Below are 11,324 nucleotides of genomic sequence, written 5' to 3'. Positions count from 1 at the left end.
ACACACACACACACACACACACACACACACACACACGCGCGCGCGCATACATACATGAGGATAAGTCTAAAAGTAGTGCTACAAAGTCACAGAGACCCTTACTAAATAAAAAGAGCCAAACATGAAGCTGTTATTTCTCAACATCTTCCTCACCTAGCTCTATATATTTCAGAAGGCAGGGTTTCCCATCTCTCGAACCACAACGTCAGCAGTTTAAAACCACTAGCCACTCTGAAGGAGAAGATGAGCCTTTCTACTCCCATAGACAGTTAGTCTTAGAAACCCACAGGGGCAGTTGGACCCTGTCCTGTAGGGTTGCTGTGAGTTAGAACGGAATCCATGGCCATGAGCCCTTTCCCCAAAGAAGCCAAACAGGTTTGGGCTTCCTCGAGGGACTTGAATCCTGTCTTTTTGATGTTCCTCCAGTTTTAGGCACGAGGGCAGGACTGGAGAGTGGGTAGGGTTACGTTTCCTAGTGAGATGCTCTAGGACAAAGCCCTTGTTACCCTCGGAGAAAGAGCAGGTGCATTGTCATGATGGAAAAACCACTCCTCGGTGTGACCTTTCTGCCCTTTTCCTCACCAATGTGCTCTTGAAACAGCTGTCTCACAAGCCCCTCTGGTGGTCCTAGGCCCATCAATCAAGATGACCTCTTTGAAGTCCCCAAAGCAGTCACCAGAACCATTTTTTCTTTCTTTTTTTTTTTTTCTCACCATAATCTCTTGATCTGACCTCTCCTGGGCAGACTGAAGTAGCCCGGTGATCCCCCCAGAAGCCACTGCTGGATTGAGACCTCCCATTGGAAGCCCACCCTAAATAGACCCAGTCAGTGCGTTACTGAGAGAATGTGTCTGTGGCCACCACAGATGACAGACATGGATAGGCAGGTTTTGAGGGGAATAAACCTGTTTGTGTAGGAACTGGAACCCAAGTAGCAATCCTTTCGGACCTACTCTTATATACGAATATAGTTGATCTGGGGGCTTCCATGCGCTAAGTATTACAGTACTCAAAATTCAGCCTATGGTGGGGCTTACTGGTCTGTCTCTCTCTTTTCCTACAGCCTCCTCCTCCTCCTCTTCCTTGATACACACTAAGGATATTCCAGCTTTATATTCCTCGCCAGGAGCCTCGGCTGTATGACGTCTGGTTCTAGCCCTTTTTTTAAAAAAATCCATGCATCTGTCTGTCTTCACTGCTCCTTGTGCCTGCTTGTCCTTCCTTGCAGCTGGCAGGCTTGTTTGAAGCTAGGTCTGTTTCTCTCTCTGGTAGCCAGCTACGGTTCATTTTCCACCATGCACCCTTAGCATAACCAGCTGTGCCCACGGGGTAAGTAACTCGGCTATTACTTTCATGCACCTCAAATGTAGACTTCCTGGGTGCTTGGCCGGTTCTTGGAACTCAAGGAACTGCAGCCTTGACGTTCTTTTTCTTCTGAGCTCACCGCCGCAGAGTGAAGAGGGGTCAAGAGAAGTCACCAGACACAACTTGCCGAGACCTTTCAAAGTTCTTCTAAATTTTTTTTTACTAAGCTCTATTTATGCCAGGGACCTTCATATGTCTCTACTTCTACATGACTCCTATAATTAGAGATAACTTAGGGAGTCCCTAGGGGGACTTGATTCGACTACCAGCTCAGTAATGTACTCAATCCAACTACCAGCTCAGAAGTTGGTGGTTCAACCCAACCCAGAGGCCCTTGGAAGAAAGTGTTGACAATCTTCCAAAAGATCTCGGAGCCTTAAAAAGGCAATAGAGCACTACAACCGCTAGCCCTGCAGGCAGGACAGCCTGGGGCTCACAGGCCTGGACCCTCCCTTCCAAAACAAAAAGAAAAGGCAATAGAGCACAGCCCCATTGTGGCTGAAAGTGAAGGGCATTCTGAGGTCTCCTGGGAAGTCAGCAGGTTTATTCAAGGATCTAGCTGTCTAGGAGATGAACAAAGAGCCCTGGTAGTGTAGTGGTTATGCATTGGGCTGCAATCTGTCAGGTCAGCAGTTCAAAACCACCAGCCACTGCAAGAGAGAAAGATGAAATTTTCTAGTCCTATAAAGAGCTGCCGTCTTGAAAACCTACAGGGGCAGTTCTACCCTGTCCAATAGGGTCACTATGAGTCAGTGCCGACTCAATGGCAGTGTTTTGTTTGTTTGGTTGGTTGATTGGGTTTTTTGAGGGGATGGATGTGAATCTTGCTACAAAAACGGCCAAGAAGCGAAGGACGGGGATACTGGACTCTGACATCCACTCATAAGTGTGCCCAAGCAGTAGCACTAATTCACAAAGGCAACCCAGCTGCAAGGGAGTCTGGGAAGTGTGGGGTTTTAAATCCGCTTATCACCCTCTCCAGTTAGAATAAAGGTGGGATTAAGGATGAGGGAGCCAACCTGTGACATCTACCACAGATTACCTCTCTGTCCAGGATGGCCTCTGCTGTGGTCGGGCAGGCACATCTACACGGTGTAAGCAAAGGTGGCTGGGGCTCAGCCAGGGCACGGGAGCGGTGGCTGGGGGCTGGGCAGATAATCCAGCCAGATGGAATTCGCTGCCCACGTGGAGACCCTTTCGCACATATTGGGGGAGCCCCTAGCAGGAACTCTGTTTAGCAAGGTGTGGCTCTCACCTCGAGTTGAGTTCAGAAGCTGGAGGTGGGGGGTCGTAAGCAAGAACCTCCATATATATGTCCCCGTGGCTATCTCTGCTTGTTTGTGACTGGCTGTAGAAACGTTTTTTTGTCATCTCAGTGGTTGGCCCTAAACGTAGGCCCGTGGCTCACAGAATCTGCTCCCTCTGCCCCCAGCTGCCCACATCGGCGTTGGCATCAGCGGACAAGAAGGCATGCAGGCCGTGATGTCCAGTGACTTCTCCTTCGCTCAGTTCAGATACCTGCAGAGGTTGTTGTTGGTGCACGGCCGGTGGTCTTACATCAGGATGTGCAAGTTCCTACGATACTTCTTCTACAAGAACTTTGCCTTTACCTTGGTTCACTTCTGGTACTCCTTCTTCAACGGGTACTCTGCACAGGTAACGGAGCCTTCTCTCTCTCTCTCTCTCTCTCTCTCTCTCTCTCTCAAGTATAATGGGTCTCTTCGTTCTGAGAGAACACCCTCATTTGTATCTTCCCCTGAGTGTTTGCAGTTTGGGAGTTATATCTTCTGAAGGTTGGGGTGTGGGTTATGTAGCATGATGGATGACTTTGCTAAAATGTTTCCGACGCCCTAACTGAGATTTTGTTGTTGCCTTTAAAAGGGGGAGAATTTAGCTAGGGGTCCTTCGCCTTCCATGTCTCTTTCCACACTTCAGAACAGAGGCAGCCCCATCTTCACTTTGAAAAAGATAAATTTGTATTGTGGGCAAGGCTTGGGCCTGCAAAGTACAAGAGAAGAGAACCGGCATGATGCTTGACTTTGAGCCCATTTTAAAATTCTATCGCTGGTCCACTAACAAAGGGAGATAGAAGGATGGGCACTGACGTGCTTCCCAGCGTGATTCAAATCAACAGACCTTGCTCACCAGCAGCCCTGGGAAGACAGGCCTTCCAAAAGGGGGTGCTGTTGTTCTACCCTGGTCCCGTAGGGTCTCAGGAATTGGAGCAAACTCCACGGTATCAGGTAAAACCAACAGCTTCCCAAGTGTGAGCCTTACTTCCCTGAGAGGGAACATCCGTTTCTGTGGAATAGTCTTTGATTCGACACTTTCCAGAGACAGACTCAGGTGGAGGGGGTGGGTGTTTGCTCTGGCAGTAGAACTAGCTAGTCGAGGAGGCCCCCTCTCCCCCCCCCCGCCCCCAGCCCTAGCGCTCTTGTCTCCAAGGAAACCGATGAACTTGTGTTGATGACAAACTGTGTCTTCCCCACACCCTGCCCCAACAGACAGCGTATGAGGACTGGTTCATCACCCTCTACAATGTGCTGTACTCCAGCCTGCCCGTCCTCCTCATGGGCCTGCTGGACCAGGTGAGGAGCCGCACGCACGCGGGAGAGACACGCCTGACAGCCGGATGGCCTAGAAGGGGGCCTTGAAAGCAAACCATTTGCGGCATTCTTAGGGTTCTTCACTCCTTTCTGGGCAAAGCCCATTCTAATCCCTTTGTCGGGCCCTGGTGTGCTGCCTGTTAGAGAGTCAGAAAAGAGGATTTCCAGAACTGAGTGGAATTCAGGGACAACGTTGTCCAGTATCTTCCCTTTGGACGCCAAGACCTTCTTGTTAAGCCTCCTGGCAGAGTCCTATGGCTCTGTAACAAGAACTTCCTCATTTAAAAAAAAAAGTTCTGTGTTTTCCGTGGACGTTCATAGCAGTGGAAGTTCCCGTTCACGAACCCCCGGCAACATTGGTTGGGGCCGTCGTCCCCTCTGCTTGCTCTGTTCCAACTCCCTCTCTCTAAAAGCAATGATTTTCTTAAAACTGAAATCAATTCTTGTCACACTTTCTAAAACTTAGGTCTCTAACTCCCAGATGAATTGACATTTTAGCTAACTGATAGAGAGAAAGGATTTTTCAGAGTAAAATGAACAATTTCGGATTACCTCATCCATTAATATGTGAAGATAGTTCCCCGGATACTTTGAAAGAGTAAATTCTCTTTCAGAGGTTAAAGACCCAAGCCAAAAACACTCCTACATTTTATCAGATATTATTCCTTTGTTTTCTCTCCACACATCACGGAATAAGCTTTTCCCAGCCCCACCATGAATTAAACATCCCAAACTGTAGACTGAGCAACAAGGTTGAGCTTTGTGCTCAGAAGATAGCACAGGCTTTATCATGTGGCTCATGTTTTTGCCTCCTAAAACTTAACTATGAGATGACACTCTTTGTAATTTTTGGTAACACTCTTTGTAACTTAACCATGTGATGACACGCTTGGTATTTTCGACTCGCTGCCTTGTGGTTGGTTTTGACCCATAAAGATCCTATGGGCCCGGGTAGAACTGCCCTGAAAAGATTCCAACACTGTAACCTTTATGGAAACAGGATGCTCTATTTCAATCCCTCGGAGCAGCTGGGAGATTCCAAGGGCCGATCTTGTGGTTAGCATCCTAGGGCTTTAAGTATTGAGCCACTAGGGCTGCCCGTAAGAGATTTCGATGGTTTCATATCTCTGAGTTCTTTCAGGCTGAGAGTGACATGCCACTCTGATTTTCTGTTCCCCCTCAGGATGTGAGTGACAAACTGAGCCTCCGATTCCCTGGTCTGTACGTTGTGGGACAAAGAGACTTACTATTTAACTACAAGAGGTTCTTCGTCAGCTTGTTGCATGGGGTCCTAACATCCATGATCCTCTTCTTCATCCCTCTCGGAGCTTTCCTGCAGACCATGGGCCAGGACGGGGAGGCCCCTTCGGACTACCAGTCCTTTGCTGTCACAGTGGCCTCTGCTCTTATCATAACCGTGAATTTCCAGGTACGTGTTCATAATCCACCTAGTCAGCATCTACTGCTACTGAGTTCCTTCACCTAGAGGCGCCTGGCTGCCCATCTCCCTGTGGTTTACAGACTGTGAGCGCTATTTCCATCCCTTTCACCGGGTACATTTCCTGTCCCCTGCCTCCTCTGCCAAGGGTAGTCTCTGATGGGTCAGTATCCAAGCCACCCTGGCACCTACAGCGCTGGATTCTATTTTCAGAATTTGTAGATACTTTGTTTCCTGCCAACTCCCCTCCTGAAAAAAGGGGGGGTGGGGTGGGCAATGAATGTATAAATGTGCTTTACACAATTGATGTATGTGTGGATTGTGGTTAAGAGTTGTATGAGCCCCAATAAAATGAATTTTTTTTAAAGAATGTTCTGTTTTTCTCTGGTTTCCCAACAGATTGGCCTGGACACTTCTTACTGGACTTTCGTGAATGCTTTTTCCATCTTTGGAAGCATTGCGCTTTATTTTGGCATCATGTTCGACTTTCATAGTGCTGGGATTCATGTGCTCTTTCCGTCTGCATTTCAATTTACAGGTTGGTATTTTCAACATTCCGGGACTAAAGGCAAATATCATTAGATTCTGACATAGCTTCTGGGCCCATTAAAAAAAAAATACAAGAAGTCGAAACGATTGCTCGGGAAAATTAGTAGTGCCCTGGCTAGAAATGGAGCGATGGGGTGGGTTGGAAGGGAAGTAATGTAGGCGGGAGGATGAAAGCACACTAAAATAACTTTAGGGTACAATTTTGCATCTGTTAAATTAGACAAACGTTTCCATAAGTCAAATGATACATCATACGAAAAATAAGAATGCATTTATTTTGACGTTTGTAAAACATCACCGGGGATTACATGCTGAACTTTGTAAGCTTTTTACAGTTTTTAAACCAGTATTTCTACTTAGGGAAAAGAGTCTAAGATCAAACACACCACATTTTGGAAAGTAATTCTACCAGTGCAAAATTTATCATTCTTTAAAAATAAACTGACCAAAAGACCAAAAAAATATCAAAGTAGTTCATCAGACTTCAAAGTATCAATCTGATGGAATTCTAGGGCTCTCAAGTGGGGCGGCATCATTGGGAATAGGGCTGCTGACAGATGAGCAGAGGGAGGGAAAACACAATTGGTATGTGGCCAGTGATTACAATTGTAGAAACTGGGCATTTTCCCAAATGCCAGCAGTTCATTTGAACCGACAGGGGCATTTGGAATATATGAGCTCCCTGTTTTGAATAGAGTAGCTTAGATTCCCAATGAAGAGTCCCTATAAATTATAGTTTCTAGAAAGATTCATTTTTCTTTCTTAAAAAATTTTTTTTGAACAGTAGTTAGTTATAAAAGCATTGGCTGTCATAACCCATTTCTTCTTGGGACGGAGCAACTATTTTTCATCTAGTGATTGTGTTTTTCTTTACTGATTGTGTTTTAAAAACTTGACACCCAGAGACTTAAGACTTTTCCCATAAGGAATATCTTTAAATCCAGGCACATTTAGAACTGTAAAAACCACATTTAACAAAACAAAGGCTATTAACTTATCAGAGAAAACAGAACTCATTCTGATAGATTTGGTTATGGAAGATCTTAGTTAGAATATTTAAATTGGATAGTCTATCTGATTTCCTAATTGTCTTGTAGAACTGGGCTGTGACTTTCTAGAAGCTAACTTGTGGCAGGAAGTGCATGAGCTTTAGAGAGGCAAATGGGTTTGATTCTGGGTGAGGTATGCGTTAGGCAAATTCTTAACTTCTCTGAGACTTGGTTTCCTTAACATGGCAAAGAGAATTATACCCATATCTCTGAGCTTATTAAATAGCCTGATCTGTATAAAATATCAAGGCCAGGCCAATCACCCAAAGAGTCGTACCATTAAATATTAATATTGGGGTGTTTCAAATGGAAACCATAAAGTGATTTTTAAATTTCTTGAAGAAAAAAAAAAGATTTGCCCAATCTTACATTTTTAATCAATGCCATTTGAATATATATTTCTCCCTTGTTTGTTTATGAACACCTTGCTTGGTGTGGTGGGTTATGTATTGGGCTGCTGCTAACCTCAAGGACGGTGGTTCAAACCCACCAGCAGCTCCATGGGAGAAAGAGGAGGCTCTTTGCTCCTGTAAAGATTTACAGTCTTGGAAACCTCTAGAAGCCCATTTATCCTGCCCGATAGGGTTGCTGAGAGAATCAGCTTGATGCCAGTGAGAGTCTCAGTCTAGTTCCAAATAATTTGCATTCCTAGTTTGATTTTGCTTAGTTAGGCTTTAAAATGCTTGTCCCTTGAGCAGTGATGGGGTGCTTAGGGAAGACCAAGATGGTTAAATCAGCACAGACAGATAGATAATCTACTTTTGTGGGACATGAACTGGGCCCCGAGGCTAAAACAATGGCTGGGTGGCTGTTAGTCGATCTTTCTGTTCTTTGCAGGCACTGCTGCAAATGCCCTCAGGCAGCCCTATCTCTGGTTGACCATCATCCTGACTGTTGCTGTGTCCTTACTGCCCGTCATTGCCATTCGCTTCTTGTCAATGACCATCTGGCCATCAGAAAGTGATAAGGTACAATGCAGAAAGAGGGTCCTTCTGAGAGACCGGGCCATTTCCCGAGCGTGGCCTTCGGGCCACTCTAAACCTGCGGGAAGTGTAGTAGCATACGTCTTCTTCCTACTTCCTGACTTTCATATGGAAAGTGGGATTAGAATTTCCATTTGTTATTAAAGCTGTCAACTATCAACAGAGAGAGTCCAGGTTCACGAGCTAGTTTATCGCTTAGTGGTAGCAAGGACAGTCTAAGCATCTTGCCATGCAGATAGGTTGGAACTGGTTTCCCCCTTTGAGGTGGGGTGGGGGCAGGGGAGGGGGATGATGTCACTTCTTACAGTAGGATCTTTTCAGTAAAAGTAGCGAAAGTCATCGCTCAGAATGGCTCAGTGACAAAGAAGTGTCTCAGCCCCATCCCCTGACCGGTCTCAGGCTTCAGACGCAATCGAAGGCACGCTTGAATGCCGTGGCCTAGGGCTCCCATCATCCGGGTCACCTGGAAGTTCTGGTAGTTTCTCATTTCCCATCCTGGTGTATCGCTATCTAGGGAAGGCTAGAGACTGGTCTGTGGCTTCCCTTGGGAGCCTCAGGACTTGTCACAGAAGGGCCCCCAGTACACTCCCTTCAGGTCTCAGCCAGAATTCCATCAGACACCACCACCACCACCACCACCACCACCCCGCCAGGGCAGAGCTGAACGCTTCCTTCGGGTTCTCTTGGCTGGGATCTTTAGGGCGTAGACCCCTGCCCTTACGGTGCGCGGCCGAGCACTGAGGTGCTGCGCCGCCAGGACTCCCAGCCTAGATAGGGAAACCCATCTTGCCCACCCTGGGACCGGCACCTGCTTCCCATAAGAAAGGTCGCTGTGCCGTGAGTTGTCGTGTGACCGCAGCGGTGCTACTTTCAAGAATGTCACCTCTGCGCAGCTGAGTTACCCAGACGCTCCAGTGGCTGTGTAGGTGCTAGGGAGGCAACCTTGAAGAACCCTGGAATATACAGACACAAGGCGTGGGGAATGTGCGCTCCAGGGTCCTCTGTTCGTTTCTGACTCCCATCGGTTGGATTGGCAGACTGAGAAGAGGAGGAAGGCGCCCCTTTGTAGCCCTGAGAAAACTACCTAGCCTCTCCTGACACCGCCCCCCTCCATTCCCCACCTGTAAAGTAGTAGGGGTCACCAGGTGACCAGCCCCGCGTGTACCAGAGTGGGACTCTGCTCTGTGGGGTTTTCTAGTGGGTAGGTGTTTCGGGAGTGGTTCTAGGTTTGTCTTTCCCAGCACCTGTGGGTGAACTTGAGCCAACAACCTTTCGGCTAGCAGGTTAGCCCGATTTTCCGTTTGCAGGGCCTCCTGGGCATGGTGGTACAGGCCTTAACAGCAGGTGGGGGGTCGTCTGTTTGCAGGGGCACCATCCCCCTGCGTGCCCATTCATCCGGCACATTGTTTTTACGCCTGTGCGTGTGTTCCCACCTTGGCCAGATTCAGAAGCGCCGCAAGCGGTTGAAGGCGGAGGAGCAGTGGAAGCGGCGAGAGAACGTGTTCCGCCGGGGCGTGTCGTCGCGGCGCTCGGCCTACGCCTTCTCGCACCAGCGCGGCTACGCGGACCTCATCTCGTCGGGGCGCAGCATCCGCAAGAAGCGGGCCCCGCTGGACGCCATCGTGCAGGACGGGACGGCGGAGTACCGGCGAACTGTGGAGAGCTGAGGGGCCGCCGCGCCCCTTGTAAAGACACGGCGACACAGAGCAGATGTATATTTTTTTATACAAGACTCAGGATTATTATTATTTTTTTTAATTGAATTTGCCCTCAGAATTTGCCCACTACTTGGACTGAACTAGGAAGCTTTAGCAAAGCCAAGGAAAACATTTCTGGAAAGTTATCTGACTGTGTATGTTCCTTCCGATCTAAAAGGAATGTCCTAGACTTCCTCTTCCTTTTCCATCCAGCAGGGTTGCAGGATCATGGTAGGACCCTTCCTGTCTGTGACCTGCGGTATACATTTCTGGGAGGCCCCCTTTTCCCCGTATATACCATCTTGCTCACTGTTTCCTTCTGAGAGGGCGAAGGAGGGAAGATCCCAGGATGGTGCTCACCTGCAAGCTAAGCAGCTCTGCAAAGTTAGGTGGGGTCAGTCAAGAAGTTACGTCGGCTGGTCATGGTTAGGCTTGCTCCATTTCTGGCCACTACCTGGGTGTGAGAGTTCACATTCCATCGCCCCTTATTGCCAGGTATTATTTGAGCAACTTCCTATAGTACCTGTACTGGCAAAGGATTTTTTTCCCTACTCTCTTACACACACACACACACACACACACACACACACACACACTGAAATATTTAGGGACTATTAAAACAACTGTTATTGTTTTTTAAAAAAACAAGCAGTTATTTGTGATGAATTGTAGAATCTTTTGCAAAGCTTTCTTTTGGAAAGCACACATCTGGACCTGGTCTAGATGTCGAGTGTTTTATAAGGGAATGAAAAAAACCAAGACCTCGCTCTGTTTCCACTTGACTCCTGCTTTGTAGAGAGCAGGTTGCTGGTAGACACATGTCGGAGAGCAGGCAACTGTCTTGTATCCTTCTAGAGCAGAAGAGGAACCCTAGGTAACTATGGAAACCAGCCTCCAAGAGGTGACCATTTTCCCGAGACTTTTCTCATCCTACCTTGTGCACACAGGAACCTGACGGAGAAGGTGTCCATGTGTTTTCAGTAACTGCGCTCTTTCCCCCTGGGCTGTGGGTGCTCCTCCGACCGCTGTCCGTCCGTCCGTCCCTTTGAATTCCTTTGAGGAAATCACAAGATGTACATAGTTCATTTTTTTAGGACTGATAAAAGAATGCATGCCTCTTTAGTCCGTGAACAATGAATTCTGAAAGTTTACAGTTTTTCTCATGCATTCAGATGATCGTGCGTCTCTTCGTCTCTCTGCTGCGTGAAGGTAAGCTAGCTCGAGCCCTGCCGGTTCCAGGTTTCCCTCCTGATCTGCTGGAGGTGGGGAAGGCTGACAACGCAAATGTGTCAAAGACTCAAAATGTTGGGTGCAATAGTAACTGTTGTAAAATGCAAAATCGCTTTGGATAAATTATTTCTATATTCTGTAAATCTGAGATCGAATTTCTATTTTTGTTTAAAAAAATAAATGCTTTAGTAAAATCTTGCAGGGTGGGGTGGAAAGTATGATCTTTTAAAAAGGGTTTCCCCTTCGGGTTCTTCCAGAGTGGTGGAAACTCTTTGTCTGGTGTTCTTGGAGTGGGTGGTGGTGGAGGGGGTGGGGGGCGCTCCTTGGAGTCAAAAACAGTTGGCTGCTAACCTAAAGCTTAGTGACTCAGAACCCACCCACCTGCTCCATGGGAAAAGGCCCTGGCC

The 11,324-nt window shown here is 47.5% G+C and overlaps 1 protein-coding gene across 1 annotated transcript in view; it reads left to right on the top strand.

Annotated features, from left to right (window-relative positions):
- The window catches only part of ATP8B1 (ATPase phospholipid transporting 8B1), a 64,554-nt gene extending 53,438 nt beyond the window's left edge, over window positions 1-11,116 (top strand). The window contains exons 22-27 of the mRNA XM_004703011.3: window positions 2,798-3,021; window positions 3,870-3,953; window positions 5,155-5,400; window positions 5,809-5,947; window positions 7,845-7,975; window positions 9,433-11,116. Coding sequence (XP_004703068.1) covers window positions 2,798-3,021; window positions 3,870-3,953; window positions 5,155-5,400; window positions 5,809-5,947; window positions 7,845-7,975; window positions 9,433-9,657 — 1,049 coding nt within the window. The 3' untranslated portion in view covers window positions 9,658-11,116. The remainder of the gene's footprint in view (window positions 1-2,797; window positions 3,022-3,869; window positions 3,954-5,154; window positions 5,401-5,808; window positions 5,948-7,844; window positions 7,976-9,432) is intronic.
- Window positions 11,117-11,324: the final 208 nt, after the last annotated feature.

Source organism: Echinops telfairi, unplaced genomic scaffold (assembly GCF_000313985.2).
Source record: "Echinops telfairi isolate 266 unplaced genomic scaffold, ASM31398v2 ScPeMD7_7400;HRSCAF=8409, whole genome shotgun sequence".
NCBI classification, from domain to species: Eukaryota; Metazoa; Chordata; class Mammalia; order Afrosoricida; family Tenrecidae; genus Echinops; species Echinops telfairi.
Note: the sequence above shows the minus strand (reverse complement) of the source record. Positions and strands in the feature narration are given on the sequence as shown.